Source organism: Sorghum bicolor, chromosome 1, assembly GCF_000003195.3.
Source record: "Sorghum bicolor cultivar BTx623 chromosome 1, Sorghum_bicolor_NCBIv3, whole genome shotgun sequence".
In the NCBI taxonomy this organism is placed as follows: domain Eukaryota; kingdom Viridiplantae; phylum Streptophyta; class Magnoliopsida; order Poales; family Poaceae; genus Sorghum; species Sorghum bicolor.
Genome location: NC_012870.2, coordinates 2,674,648 through 2,690,255, shown reverse-complemented (window position 1 = coordinate 2,690,255; position 15,608 = coordinate 2,674,648). Strand labels below are relative to the sequence as shown.

Sequence of the window (15,608 nt, the reverse complement as noted above, 5' to 3'; positions counted from 1 at the left end):
AAAAATAATTTATTCTGGATTTTTACCCGGTATGAGCAGAAAAAGAAATTTCAGCTGTCTGTTTGCTTTGAGCACAGAGAGTTCTATTTTCCGCAGAGGTTGAAGCATAGATATTAGGACTGGACCGGACTGGTTGTTGGACCTGTGAAAGACCTAATTAGGGCACTCACAATGCAAGACTCTATCACAGAGTCCAAGACAATTAATTACATATTATTTATGGTATTTTACTGATGTGACAGCATATTTATTAAAGAAAGAGGTAGAAAAAATAAGACTCCAAAGTCTTATTTAGACTCTAAGTTCACATTGTTCGAGTTAATAAATAACTTTAGACTATGGTAGAGTTTGTATTGTGATGGCCCTTAAAGACTCTGCTTGCTTGTATCACTTTTAAAAGACTGTTTAGGGCATTCCCAATGCAAGACTCTATTATGGAGTCCAAGACAATTAATTACATATTATTTATGGTATTTTGCTGATGTGGCACCATATTTATTAAAGAAAGAGGTAGAAAAAAATAAGACTCCAAGTCTTATGTAGACTCCAAGTCCACAGTGTTCGAGGTAATAAATAACTTTAGACTCCATGATAGAGTTTGTATTGTGACCGCCCTTATGCAATTGAACCCAAAAAAAATAGTGGGTAGTCTCTGGCCGCTGGGTTGCCGGTTGCCTACCTTCGGTTGAAGCGAGGTAGTGGAGGAGGTGACTAGGTCAGGTGAGCCCTCTTTGGTTGGGCTTCTCAACCTGTTGTGGCTTAAAAAAGGCAAAAGCCAATCAAAGAGGTGCAAACTAGATTGAATCCTTGCCTGCCTTATTCCTTAACTGACCGAGGTGTAATCAGCTAACGACTCACGTAATCTCAAGCAGCCTCTTAGGGCACTCACAATGCAAGACTCTATCATAGAGTCCAAGACAATTAATTACATATTATTTATAGTATTTTGCTGATGTGGCAGCATATTTATTGAAGAAAGAGGTAGAAAAAATAAGACTTCAAGTCTTATTTAGACTCTAAGTCTACATTGTTCGAGGTAATAAATAACTTTAGATTCTATGATAGAGTCTGCATTGTGAGTGCTCTCAAAAAAACTAAAACCAATCTAATGGGTAAACAACCAACTGCCCATGCACATGCACGCCGATTCGTGTGCTGGCCTTAGCCACGGGCCTGGCGCTGATAAGCTTTGCCAAAAGGCTCGTCCTTGAGCTTAAGTTTTATGAGAGAGTGTCATGTACATTAAATAGGATGTCACATAAGCAAAATTGCTGACTTGGCAGGGTTATTAAATGAAGGAGTTTCATCATATAAAAGAGGAGTTTTATCCTTATAAAATTCATGTGGCTCGGTTACCTAGTTTATACTCTTAGTAACTGTGTCATGAAACTTTGCATTGAAACTGGCCTAATGTCAGTGGCATTTGAACTCCTTGACTTGACGGGTTCTCAGGTAGTGGCGCAGGCCATGTTTAGGTCCCATCAAAAAACATTTTATCTTATATTTCATCAAATGGTTGGATACATACTTTGAGTATTAAATGAAAATAAAATAAAAAAAACTTGGATTTTGCAAGATAAATTTTTTAAGCTTAGTTAATCTATGATTAGACACGAATTGCTATAGTAACACATGCTAATGATAAATTAATTAGGCTTAGTAAATTCGTCTTGTGGTTTCAAAACAGATTCTATAATTTATTTTTCTATTATTATTCAAATATCCTATGCAACACCTATGATATAAGGCCGGTCTCAGTGGGGATTTCACCAAGATGTCATGCATATTTATTAGAGCGTCATGTCAGCAAAATTGTATTTTTTGCATGAAACGAAGAGGAGAGAGAAGGAAGTAGTTTCACTATGATGAAACTCCGCGGGCGTTGTTTCCCATGCGGTGAAACGGGATGAAATCCCCACTGAGGGCTAAATCGTTTCACCATCTTGCATGTGATCCAATTATTTTGCAGTAATTAAATGCTTTGCTCAGCCTAGGAAACGTCAAGGTGAAACTTATGCATCGTGGAGGTTGTTTCATTATTCGTTTCATTGATGTCTTGTCAGCGGACTAGTTTTAAAAACAGTGCATTGTAACGGGCCACCGTAGCTAAATGCCTAGAAAATAACAATGCACGGAACAGGCGGTATTGTCTACATGCATGATCCAACTTCTGGAAAAACAGATTGCGTGCATGGCCGCGGATGAAGAGGAGATGCTGCGTGGACGCGTTCATTACCAGCATGCGGCGCCACCCTGCTGCCTACCCTGCATCCACGCGCAGAGGCGTTGACCTTGGGCTGTGGAGGTGGCGAACACGAGCAGTGCTGCTGCCGAGGACCACACTAGTGTCGCCGTGGCCGCCGCCATGGCGCTTGGCTCCGGAGTGGAGAAGAAGCAGAGGAGCACCCGCTCAATCAGTTTCTTTACTCGTTCCGTGCGTCCATGTTCTCACGGGAAAAGAAGGAAATGGCAAGGCAAATCTGGAAGATAATATCATTTTCCAGTTTTTTTCTGGGCTCTAAACTAATGAAATGACATTCGTTGTACATGTTTTATAATGACAAATGAACGAAATCCTATTGTATTGTAGGATGGCAAACCAGCGAAGCCCACCTCCCACGATGAATTCCAATTTTCTTGCTCATATTTGCCGTTCCATTCTTTCTAATTCTGTTCACCCTCACACTGCTGGCCTCCTCGCGACACCGATTTGAGCCAAGATGCAGCACGGTGGGTGCGGTGTGCCGTAGCATTGCCAACCGAAGAGGGGGAAGGGCTCAAATTGAGGGGTCGACGGTGGCAGGTGGATTCTTTGGCAATGGCGGCGGTGGTGATTTGGTGGCACTGGAGTGAGGGAGAGTGGGCGTGGGAGCAGTGTGGTGATATCAAAACTCTTTTCGGTGTTCTTGAAATTCAGATAATCCATATCTGCACAGATATCAAAACTCTTTTCAGTGTTGTTGAAATTCAGAGTCGGGACAAGAGAAATTATCCGTTTCACACTCGCCCAACATGATGTGTGAGTTAAAATTTCTGGATGTGTTGCTTGAAGGTCCACTCGTCAAATCAGTTTGCAGGCACACCACTCTTCCAATTCTTATATTAATTACAGGCTTACAGCACTGAGCAAAAAAGCAGAGTCATCCATTCATAACAGAAACAGACGGAAGCACGGAAGCACCAAGCAAGATCGCATTCACCTCGCATGGCGCCAACCACAGCAAACAAGTAGAGGAGAGGGTCACAAGCCGACCACAGGAAAAAACCAAAGCCGCATTCAAGTGCCATGACACGGACACACGGTGGACGCATTCTGGTCGAGGAGACACACCCAGCGCAGGCTCACAGTCTCGCGCTGGCCCAGCGTGCTCTGGCCGGCCGTGGCCGCCAGTGCCCCACACGCGTCACGGGTGCCGTGGTGCGTACGTGCACCTCTCCAGCTCCAGCTGCGCAGCCATAGCCAACCAGAACGGATCCTAGGCTTTGGTTTTCGGGCCTCACTTCCCTCCTCGTCTTCCCTTCAGGCGGCTATCGCCGGCGGCGCCGCCCAGAGCTGGGCGTTCTTCACCTTGGACACGCTGTTGAGCACGCCCAGCGGCGTCACGTCGCCGACCACCGTCACCTTCTTCGCCGCGAAGTCGATGTTGAACGACGTCACGCCTTATCAGAACCAGAAAAGGGGTTTAGCTGTGCCCTTGTTGTTAACTCTGAACAAAAGTTTCAGATCCTGAAGAAATAGAGTGGCTGTCAGGCTCACCTTCCATCTTGGAGAGGTGCTTCTTCACTTTCCCGGCGCATGCTTTGCAGTGCAGGGATACCTTGAGCACAACCACCTGATAAGATGCCAATGCTGGAGCTCAGTTTATAGAAACATGCATGTTTTCTTAAGCGAATCTAGCAAGAAAAACATGTTTGCTTCACAGATATTGAACTAAACGAGACAAATGCGCATGCTTGAAACCTAAGATGTGCCTTTGTTTATACTAATCCAGTAAGCCATAAAGCTGCAGACTGCAGTCATTGAGCATTTTTTTTATATGCATATCTCTTTGCAATACAGAATCTTTATCCAACTTTTCACAAAAAGCCTATCTGCCTGCAATCATGGTATTTGGATAACACCTGGAAGTTCAAGATATCAAATGAGAAAACATTGTATAACCCCCAAAGCCCCCACACTGATATGATTGTGCTACTGATCACATAATCTCACTTCTGATTTTTCTATCATTTTCTAATCAAGAAGAGTAGGGCCAAATGTTTAAAAGAAGAATAAAACACACAAGTACCGCATGCTAGCTAGTCAGTGTTCAGTAATGGTCCACAGTTAAGTAGAAGATTGTTTCCTCACCTGCTCCTGCGCCTGCGCGCCGCTCTTCGCCTCAGCAGCTTCACTTGCCTCCTCCCGCTTGGCATCGACGGCCGGGGCCGGGGCCGGGGCAGACTCCACCACCTCCTGGATCTCCTCGGTGACGGTGGCGGCGAAGCGGCCGCTGCTCAGCAAGTACCTGGACGAGCCGGCCGGGCTGACGAGGCCACCGGTGATGTTGGGGACGACCACAGCCTTGTGCTGCTGCTGCTGCCCTTTCTTGCCATCGTGCCGGTGCGTCCTGGGCTCGGCAGGAGCATGAGCCAGGGGGCTGGGACTGGGACTGGGACTAGCAATGGCCTTGTGTGACCGGACCATCGGCTGCCGCTCCAGGCTCGGGCATATCGCCGTGGACGCCTGAGACGAGCACGAGAGCCCCTTCATGTCCCTGAACAGCAGAGGAGCCATGGCGTGGCGCAGCAGCTGGCTAGCTAGTGAGCGCTGGAAACACAGCTGAGCTGAGCTGCTGCTTTGGCTGTGTTGCTGAAATGGTGGTGGAGTGGAATGGACTACGGGGTAAGGAGATACACTACCTTATATATATACATATAAGAGAGCAGCACCACTTTGCTTTACATGGCAGTAAAGAGTAAACTCTTCTCAAATCCATCCAAAAAAGTGAAGATGAAAAGGGATCTTCTCCAAAGTGCCGTTGCGTTTTTTTCTCCCTGACGAAATTCACAGATGTCATTGTAGTATCAAACAAAATAGTTCAGAGATGGTCTGCAACAAACTGATAGTTTTTGGGCAAAACTTCATGTTTCTTTTGGTCTTTTGTGCACAGGAAAGCCAGAGTTGGGCAGCACAACAGCAAGGATCTCCAATATCTTTTCACCCTGAAGTAGTAGAGGTGTCACGATAATAAGTTAGCTTAGAGGAAACGACACGAATGTTTAACTGTATCATTTGCTGCCAGTGCCAGGCCACCGTGAAAGTCGTGACGTGTTTCAGATTTTTCCGCCCACGTTGCTGTTTGGTTCAGACGTCTGTATTTGCACCACAGAAAGGCCTTTCAGGAAATTAATATTGTAGTTAACGTTGATGTAACACGCGGTACTGAATTATTGATACGATGAGTAATTCCCATCAGGTTTGAGTACTGAACTGCCAGCAGCCCAGCACGGCTATGATTAACTATTCGCATCGGGCATCAATTCATTGATCTTCTTAGCTCTTTCAGGAGGATCGGTACGTAAATAAAACTATGAAACGATTCCGTCCGGAAAAAGAAGAAATCAAATTGTGAAAAGTCCAGAGTAATCCAGGGAATCTTCAAAAACGAATAGGGATAGTTCAGAGAACGTTCATTTTTCAGGATACCTCCATGAGCATCATGCAATGCGAGACGGATAGCAAGAAAAAAAAGACCCACATACCTCTGTGACGTGCCGCGCATAGCAACCGATCAGTCGTCATGCACGATTCAGGGCACGGATACCATGCACGCGTGGAGTAGAAACGACGCGAAGCCGTGCGCCGGAGAGCGGAGACCGCAGGTCCGCAGCCCCGCCCGATTCCCCTGGCGCCGTCACGTCCGTTGCGAAGCTGCAATCCACCGGCGTCTGGCCGAAAGCGTACCAGCAAGCACCAAGCAGAACCCGGCCGGCTCCTCCTCCGTCTTCTTTCGATGCCTCCATGCAGAAACAGTTGGCGCGTCGTCGGCGTCGCGGACTCCGCGGCGAGCCGGGCACTGTCTCCAGCTCCTTTCAGCCATGACCGATCGTGTTGTGCCGATCCAAAAGCACGTCGTAATCCTCCCGCGCGGTCAATAAGCGGCACCGGCACCGGCACCGGCACGCGGGGCAGGCAGGCTGAACCGTTGCCGCCCGGACCCGGCGTCCGCCGCCTCCGAGGACCGCGGGACGGGGAGGCGGATATCGAGCAACAAATCCGCACGGGGCAACGTGCCGTCCGTCAGTCAGACCAGGGTGCCGTTGCGTGTGTCAGCGTGCAGCAGCGGCAAGTTGCGAGGGATGGGCGAGCCGAGCAGCGTGCACGTGACGAGCGTCGTCGTCGTCGTGTGATGCAGTCTGACAGCCTGTTTGGCAGGCTCCCGAACGAGGGGCCGCGCCGCGTCGGGCGCCGGCACTGGTTGGTGGCCACTCTGCTGCACACTGTGCCTGGTTTTGAGATCGTCGTACGTACACGCTGCGCCAACGGACGTTTCTTGTGGGCTCGGCTCTTATCAAGTCCCAGGTCCAACGGCGGCCTGCCAACAAATGGTGCAGACCAGGCCAGGCGAAGGTAGACGTTACGGGTAGAAACGATCTGGACCGACCGATCCAATCCGTTCTGTTGCTCGTGAGTTCGTCGGGCGTTACAGGTAGACAGAGAGACAGAGATCATTGTTGTGTGTGTGTGTGTGTGTGTGGAGGTCCTCCATTCTGTTGCTGAGGTCCAGCGCGTAGTTTGTCGTCCAGCACCAAACAGTGCAATGTATGCCTTTACTTCTGACTGCCGTTGGGCCTGGCCTGCTTGCTGGTTAGTGGTTACTACAATACTACCATCGAACCTTACAGTAGGCTCTCTAAGGAAATTTAAGGCCAAAAAGATTCACACTTCTCTTATATTTCAGATGCTTGAATTTTTTTTTCTTTGTGATATTCAGTTAACGTGCAATTGTCATTATTTAACAATAGGAAAAAAATAATTTAATTTAGTCTTTAATTGTAAAAGTTGTTTGTCTAAAATTATTGGATAATGTGAAAATTCAGGCACCTAGGGCAAATGCAATAGATACTGCCTATGTACAGGCTTGGGAGTTGCCGAGTTGGAACGCTCTCTGCACAAAGTGCTGAATTTTATGCACGCCGTTCGGATCGTGTGGTAACAAGTGGAGTAATCTTTTATGATTTGTTTCTTTTTTGCATAAATAATTACAGGAATAGAAAAAGACTAGCAGAAATATACTCCTCCTGCCAACAAGAACTTTAACAGAGTGTATTTCTCAAAAAAAAAATTAAATTGTTCAGACCAACAATTTTTTTTTTGAAAAACTACGAGAACTTATAAAGCCCAGGCCCATGTCTGTTAGTGTCAACTTGTGGCAGAGTTTAAGCCAGCCAGCTCAATCGGATAGGCCCAATATTGAACAGTCCGATTCAGCCAGCCTTACAAGGCCTAAAGCCCGCAGGCACAAGGTAAGGGTCTTTTTTTTTGCCCTAATAATATTTACCTTCAGCTCCTATCCACTGTAAAAGACTGTCTTTTCTTGTACTGTATGCATTAAGCATTTTAGAAAAAAGCCTGGCTCGAGTTTTACAAAGATTACTTCAGCATTTTTAAAAAAAGTGTGGTTCTACAATCTTGTAGACAATATTGTAACGTTTTAATATAAATGTTGAAGAAAAATGTTGACCTAAGCATCCCCAAGAGCATTTCTAAATTTCATTCTCTAAATCATCATTTGGAGGTCATTTGTATAAACTTCGCTTTCTATATCTTTTCACCCTCCAACAGTTTTTGTATATCTTGTGCGCACTCTAGAAAGTCATTCTCGTCTTCTATTTCTGGCTAGCAAAAAATCTAAAATAAAAATAAATGAATTTAGATAACCATTTAGAGAAATTATTGAAGGATAACTTTTCACCAAAATCTTTATTCCTAGCATTTAGGAAGGATACAAAGAGTCTCTTAGAGTTGCTCTAAGACATATATGTTGACCTAAGACGAAATTAGTATTCGCAGCAAACACTCCTAAGAGTTCCGTGCACAGCCCATTTTCACTGCGTTTGGAATCCAAAATAATAAAATTTTATGTTTCTACCATTGACGACAAACTAACTATAGCTCACAGGCACAATTTGGCAATGTGTGGCACAACTAGGAGGGTTAATAGGGGCTAGCGTCCCCCACAACACAGCGGGAAATTTTGTAATACCACTATAAATATTTTTTTATCATAATATCATGATTTTTCTTTACGAATACAAACTACATATGTAAAAATATTTTAAAAGTTGTCGAGGCATATACCTATGTATATATTTATCACACTTAGAGGTGGCATCATGTTTGCCTCACCCTTCATAATCAAAATTGTTGACTCTGCCACTGTAACTAATATGCCAATCAGAGCAGTGTTTTTCTCTCATAACAAATCAGCACTACTTCAGCTACGGCTTTTTAGCCAAATGAATAGTACTTTACGTTTGGCTATGAAAAACATACATGTTGGAAACAACAGTCACCGAAATGGGAACAAAGAAAAAGAGAGGTTAGGGCAGAGCTAGACCAAATTGAATGAGGTACATTACACTTAGACTCGTTGATGTATAGTATAGCATACACCATAGAGGTACATATATGGTAACAAAACATAATATTTGGGGGGGTGGCATGGTGTTGGTAGCTAAATTTGGACAAAAGGAGTTGATCCAAGAATTTCCAGCATAAATTAGGTACCAGCTAAGCCAGTTTTGGTGCTATGTCAAACTGCATAATGGATACCAGTATACCACCATAGCATTCTTCTAGTTGAGACGGCTGAAAGGACGATTTGGAGTTCAAATGAAGAAAAGGTGATTTAAAAAAAAATCATTCATAGCTTAGACGGTTTCCTAAACTGGCTAAGGGGTTTTAAAACCTTTCCAAATTTATGAATGAGCGTCACCATTGCATTCCTATTAGTGAGATGGTAAAAAAACATATATAGAGTGCAGAGTGCTCGATTTGGAGTTCGAATGATGAAACTACGCTATCAGAAAGTTTTTACTTAGCAATCGGAGACTGAATTGTTTTGTGCATTTTGCAAGGTATCTCAACCTCTAACATGATAAGACCACCACTTATAAATATAAAGGGATCACGACCAATTGATGTATCTAACGTCATAATCAAGCAATTTGTTATCTTCTTCAACCTCAAGTTCCTGCAAGTTCCAACCTCTTTGTTATTCTCTATGTCTCTATGGGATTTGGGGACTTTCTTGACGACTTTGTCGACCCTAGGACACTTTGAGCGTGCGTCTTTCTGATGAATCTTTTTGGAAGACATTCAAGGCTTGCGTACATGCACGTTCACTAATCTCTATGAATACATGTACGCAAACCCTACTTCTATGAGCACCTTTAGAGGATCGACAGATCCTCGAGACGAGATTGACGAAGTCACTATAGTCACCTAGCTGTTGATAGGAACGTCACCTATCACTAAATGCACAATTAATATTGTTAAATCCTAGACTATGGGGGAGTCAAATCTAGTTTTGTAGCTGCTACTGAGGCTCTTGTAACTCTTAGGCTACAAGTCCTTTTGCTCATTCATTTATATTTGCTGCAACAACCACTCACGATGTCAAAAGTAACAAATTAAACTGTCTTGGCCGTTGTACATGTGCAGCAAAGTGAAGTGAACAAATTAAATCTCCCGTTACAATGCAGGAGATAAAATTTCAACCTATTTTTTGGTCCACTCCCTCAAATTACTAGATAATAGAGTGTTTCTTGTGTCCGAACTTATATGACTGTGTTGATAGGAGTTTGAATATATCGTTTTTAGTGATAAGGAAAAAAAAATCCAATTATGATTCCTATTGAGGTTACTTGGATTAGAGTTATGTATTTGGATTTATATAGGATTCCTACGAGCCAAAATTTCTATAGTTGTCCAGCCCAACAGTGACTCGGTCATCTCTTCCATGTCTGGGTTTTTTCGTCTCCTTTTTCTTACTAGCGATTGTTTTTTCCAGTGTCCTTCTCTTTAACTTCCTCTTTTCTTATCATCTTCCGTCCATTTTCCCATCGATTTTTGTTGCCCGTGTCCGTCCGTGATTGCTTCCTATTTCTCCCTAGTTATGTCTGTCTGTGACTCCGTGGCTTTTTTCCTTTTTTTTTCTTTTTTTATAGATGATGATATCTTTAATCCCTTTTTAAATATAGTAGAATCATAATAAACAAATAAATACAATTATTATGAATCTTTGAACTCTTGACCATTCCTTATTCTTATAATAAATAAATATTCTCACCACTAAATTATTGATATAATTTTGATTAAGAATAATTACTATTAGAACTTGAAAGATCAGGGCTGTCATAGAGGTCTCATTCATAAAACCATCAATGGATAACAATTCTTGAGACGATAACAACTACCTCCTTGCTGATTTTATGAACACTTGGATAGTATAAAATTAAAGTTTGAGTACACTTTTTTGTGCCTTACAATTAAAGGAAAAAATATATTAATATTGTATTTTTCATTAACATTAGATAGGTTTTTTCCGTTACAACATACAGTCATATTTGCTCGTTTGTTCGTAATAATAAAGAGACAAAATTTCTAACCGTTTTTTTGTCCATCACCCCCTAAACAAACTCGGAATGTGGAAGTTATCTATTCTTCTGCCCACAACCGTTCTGTTTTACATGACACAATGAACATAAGTTCTTAGATAACTAGATAGTTACCGATCTTAATCCAGCTAGATCTCTATAATCCTAAGTAAGTTGAATAGTAATCCTAACTCAATAAAAAAGATACAAAAGAAAATAATTTTATTTTTAAATTTTGGTCTTTTTATCTTATCTTTTCTTTCTTTCTCTTTTTTTTTTGCCATGAGGCCCTCACATAACGAACTAGAAGACTTCAGGAACGGTGAAAGTTGAGTCCTCTTCAGAAAGTTTTCCGATTTCTTTTCGTGTTTAGATGTCTTTTTTTGATTTCTTTTATTTCCAGTTCTAGTTTTATCCAGTTACGTCTGATTTCTTTCTCTTTTTTTTTTCTTCAGTTCCAGTTAGACAGTTACGTTTTCTTTATTTTTTTCACGTTCAACTAAATGTGTTTCTATTCTGTTATTTTAACGTTCAACAAAATATGATTACGAAAATATAGTAATAGTTAGATGAATAATAACAGTAAAAATAAATAATAAAAACAACACAATATATATGACAGCATCCCCGAAGCCGACGTCCCCGCTCCCTATGGCCGACATCGCCCTAGCGTTGGCACGCTCACGGCTCGCCGGCTGCGGGTGCGAATTGAGGAGCAGGGCCGACGGGGCTGGCGGCTAGGCTTTGTTTAGTTCCAAAATTTTTTGTAAAATAGGAATAGTAGCACTTTCATTTGTATTTGACAAATATTGTCTAATTATGGACTCATTAGATTCAAAAGATTCGTCTCATCAATTCCGATCAAACTGTGTAACTAGTTTTTATTTTCATCTATATTTAATACTTCATACATACATCTAAAGATTCGATGTGACGAAGAATCTAAAAAATTTTGCAAAATTTTTGAGGAACTAAACAAGGCCTAGCGCAGCTAGGGAGGATGGAGGATCCAGTGGAAAGGAGACGAAAACTACAGTCCAGTGGAAAGGAGACGAAACCAAACGTAAATTAAGAGGTAAACTAGATTAATTGAAATATTTGGAGGGAGTAAATTGAATCAAATATAAATTTAGGATCTAATTTGGACATATACCAAATTTGATGGGAAGTAATTAACATTTTCCTATATAAAACAAGAAACACTGTTGGAGTTGCTCGAAGAAGTTTCGAGTTATAGAAGTCCGCGGCTAGCGACAGCCCCCACGACCCACGAGGCCACGATGAAGGAAAAGGAGGCCGGCTGCGGGAAGATGGGGACGACGCAACACCAGAGCCGGAAGGGAAACGCCAGGGGTAGTCTGTTTCTGTTCTGCTCGTTCTCGTCGCCGGCAGAGGTAAGCAGAGAAGATTATCCCTAGCATTATTTATATATAAGGGAAAAACGCAAGAATCCAGGATGTCTCGCTCCTGCTGAGATCAGGAACCGTGACTAGTCTCGCCGTTATAGTAAAGCAATCTCTAAAGTCTCTGGTTGAGTCAACTTATCCACGCATGCTGGGGAATTATTAGAGGTGCAACATATGAGTTCTTTTTATTCAAATGTTACCCAGACGACCAACGTCGAAAGGCATGCATGTGACCAGAAAGGCAGAAACACGACGCCGCAGCAGCACGGACAAACTGCAACACGGCCACGTTTTCGTGTTGTGGGAACGTCGTTCCGTGAACGTTCATCCTTCACGATTCTAGAAAACTTATAGGACAGTAGTACGATACACCTTTTACTTGTGATCCGAACCATTGATTTCTTTTAGAACTTCTGAATTAACCATTTAATTAATCTAGAAAAATAAAAAGTAAACATTGTCAAAACGATCGATGGACCCTTTTGCATTCACAACCTTCCTTTTTTTTTACCCTTTCCGTGTCTCCTACTCTCCTTAGAGCAACTTCAATATCTTAACTAAAATTAGTAGCTAAATTCTATTGCTTAATTATTTTATATAGAAAAATTCTCAAAAAAAAAGATGTTCACAACACCCTTGCTATTTTACAAAGTCAAGTAACAAGTGTCCATAGTTAGCTATATATAGCCGTCGAAAAGTAAGGAATAACCAACTTTCTATTTTATAAAATCAGATAACACACTTGTTGAAGCCTACCTTTTGCTATACAAATTCTAAAATAATCTTCACAACAAGAATAACTAAGTTGTTAGAGTTGCTCTTACTTTTTTCTGATTGTATTCTATCTTTATTTTTATTTTATAAATCTTTATTTATTTCTAAAAATACATAAATACTATATATATTCTTAAAATATTTATGTGTAGTTTTATTTATGTTTGATGTATTAATAAACGATTAAAATATTTTTTTAGTAATTATGTTATCATTTGAGTTTCTTTAAACCAAATCTCTACGCATGCATAAGTGTGGTCCTACTAAAATAGTTGATAAAGCATATCTCAGAATACAAATTGATATTGTATAAAGCATAAAATTTTATATGGGTTGGACACGTATGTACGTTAATTGAGCACCTATACACGTGTGGCATATAAGTGTATAAAAACTAGGTACTCTATGTTAATTAAATTTTGTCATATCTAAAGTTGTACAAATAAAAAAATTTTGCCGCATTCAACAGATCATGCATGCATCAATTAGATCTAAACTTTCCTTATTTATGTGTTTTACAAAATTTAAAACTAAATAAATATATAATTTCAGCAAATCACTTCGCTAAAATTGGCTTATGCTTCTGCTTGCGCTGATTTATTATGAGAGAAAAATATTATTCATTTGTTGAAAAGTAATGTCAAAGTAGTATTGGATGGATAAACCCCAAAAATTTATGTTCTCACGTTATAAAATAATATCCTAAGTTTATATTTTATAACATCCTATAAGTTTATGTTTTTATCCCCTTGTAGCGAATCGGCTGAGCACGTGGATTTAACTTTTAGGCCATAAAGAGCCTCATAAGTTAGGAAAAAAAAACCATAGCTGCTAAGGATTTGACTGAAGCGGAGGGCAGTTTTATTTTCTCGTTCTCTGTCGCTGTCAAGAGGTAAGCAGAGAAGATTGTCGCTGTCAAGAGGTAAGCAGAGAAGATTAATCCAGGATGCCTCACTCCCAGTGACAGCAGGAACTCTGTTTGTTTTTATTTGTTTGGGGGGAAAAGTCTCTGGTTTGGTCACACATGCTGTGGAATTAGGGGTGCAAATAGTACGAAGTATATATCCGCGTTTTTTATTCAAATGTTACCCAGCGAACGGCACATCCAGAAAGCTACAAACAAACACGACGCACAGACAGACAAAGACGCGACGCGACAGATGCGCATGCACCGGCGCGGCATGTCTTCGGAGCACGCAAGGCCGGCAGATGCGAGATGGCATGCCGCCCAACTAACGATCTGATTGCTCGACTGGCTGGTTCTCTTTCTCCTCGCGGCTCGCTCGCTCAGGCGGTGACCGAGACGGGCTCCGCCTGCGGCGCGTCGGCGGCCCCGGCGGTTCCCTTGGTGAGGAGCTCCGACACCCTCGCCGCGAGGCTCAGCTTCGCGGCCGGCGACACGCCGTGCTCCCCGATGATGGACTCCAGCACGGCCTCGCAGAGGTGCTTGTTCTCGATCGCCACGCCGCCGGACGCCGGCACCGACGAGTCCTTGGAGAAGGCGACCTGGAACGGAACGGAACGGATCGGGGGCAGAACATCAGCGCTGGTACGTGTCACCATCCGATTTATTTCGCACGGAAATGACGAAAGAAAAAAAAACGACAACAACAGGCAGGTAGGGTATAGTACTCACGGTGAGGACTCCGGTGGACGAGTGCGTGAAAAGGATGGAGGCGCCCGGCGGGAACGTCTCGGGCTTGAACGCCTCCTTGAACTTCTCCACGGCGACGCCCTCGGCGTCCGTGTACAGGCCGACGGCCTTCCAGAACGCCACGCAATTCTCCGTCACTTTCCCCGCGTACTGCTCGCCCGTGAGCGGAAGGAGCATGGTCACCCTCGTGAACTTCTCGAAGTCACCTGATTTTTTTTTTAAGGAAAAAACACACCACAAAAGCGGCAAGACCATGCCATCAATCAATCAATCACATCGGTCGGTCTGTCGGGCCGGGCGGTCGCTTGCGGCGGGCGGCGGTCGGCGGCGACGCACGAGCGGCACGGTGCTGCAGTGTTGACCGTCGGCACCTTTTTTTTTTCTTCAAATAAAAACAACAAGGCACCTTTCTGGCTCTCAGTACAGTAGCCACTCACCCGTGACGACGTCGCGGAAGAAGGCGGCGTCGGACGCGAGCTCGTCGGCCGTCTTGCCGGCCCACTTCTTCGCCAGCGCGGACACGGCCGCGTCCTCCAGGTACACGCCGATGGCCGTGAACTTGATGAAGTTGCCTCCGATCTCGATGCCTCGCACGCCTGCACGCACGCATGCGCTGTCAACAACCGGTAGCTGCCATGCCATACTCCGCGCACCACCAGAACTGAGAGACGACAGACTGGCACGGAATGGAGCCTGCCCTGAAGCGACGCAACGCACCTGCGCCGCCGAGGAAGTGCGAGCCGGCGGAGCCCGGCGGGCGGGCCACCGGCGGGAAGACGACGCCCTCGACCACCACCTCCGGCACGGCCATTTTTTTTCTTTGTTTGCACGGCGCGAGGGAACCGGACGCAACGTAACAGAAGATGCTGCGGGCTACGGGGCTGTGTGGCTTGGGGTGTATGGAGGGCGAGGTTGTTGCGATAAATATGGAGGAGGGACGGCGAGAGGAGAGCACGGGAGGGTAGCTGGGAACGACACTTGAGCAGTCGTCATAAATAAAGAAATCTAGCGTGCCACCTGCCACCGGTTCTGGCTGGAATTTGCAGGCATGCCACGATGTTCTAGACGAAAGTCAATGGGAGCATTGATATTTAATACTTTGAGCCCACGTACGTCCAAAATACTGTTAG

General features: G+C 43.6%; 2 protein-coding genes across 2 annotated transcripts; both read right to left on the bottom strand.

Moving 5' to 3' along the window:
* LOC8057049 (protein SODIUM POTASSIUM ROOT DEFECTIVE 2) lies at window positions 3,069–5,187 on the bottom strand. The gene is made up of 3 exons (XM_002463587.2): window positions 4,352–5,187; window positions 3,758–3,833; window positions 3,069–3,660 (listed from the first exon to the last, which is right to left on the bottom strand). The coding sequence occupies exons 1-3, from the start codon at window positions 4,775–4,777 to the stop codon at window positions 3,521–3,523; spliced, it is 642 nt and encodes a 213-aa protein (XP_002463632.1). The 5' UTR covers window positions 4,778–5,187; the 3' UTR covers window positions 3,069–3,520.
* LOC8057048 (chalcone--flavonone isomerase) lies at window positions 13,867–15,486 on the bottom strand. Its single transcript, XM_002463586.2, has 4 exons — window positions 15,196–15,486; window positions 14,916–15,074; window positions 14,461–14,684; window positions 13,867–14,330 (listed from the first exon to the last, which is right to left on the bottom strand). The coding sequence occupies exons 1-4, from the start codon at window positions 15,287–15,289 to the stop codon at window positions 14,112–14,114; spliced, it is 696 nt and encodes a 231-aa protein (XP_002463631.1). The 5' UTR covers window positions 15,290–15,486; the 3' UTR covers window positions 13,867–14,111.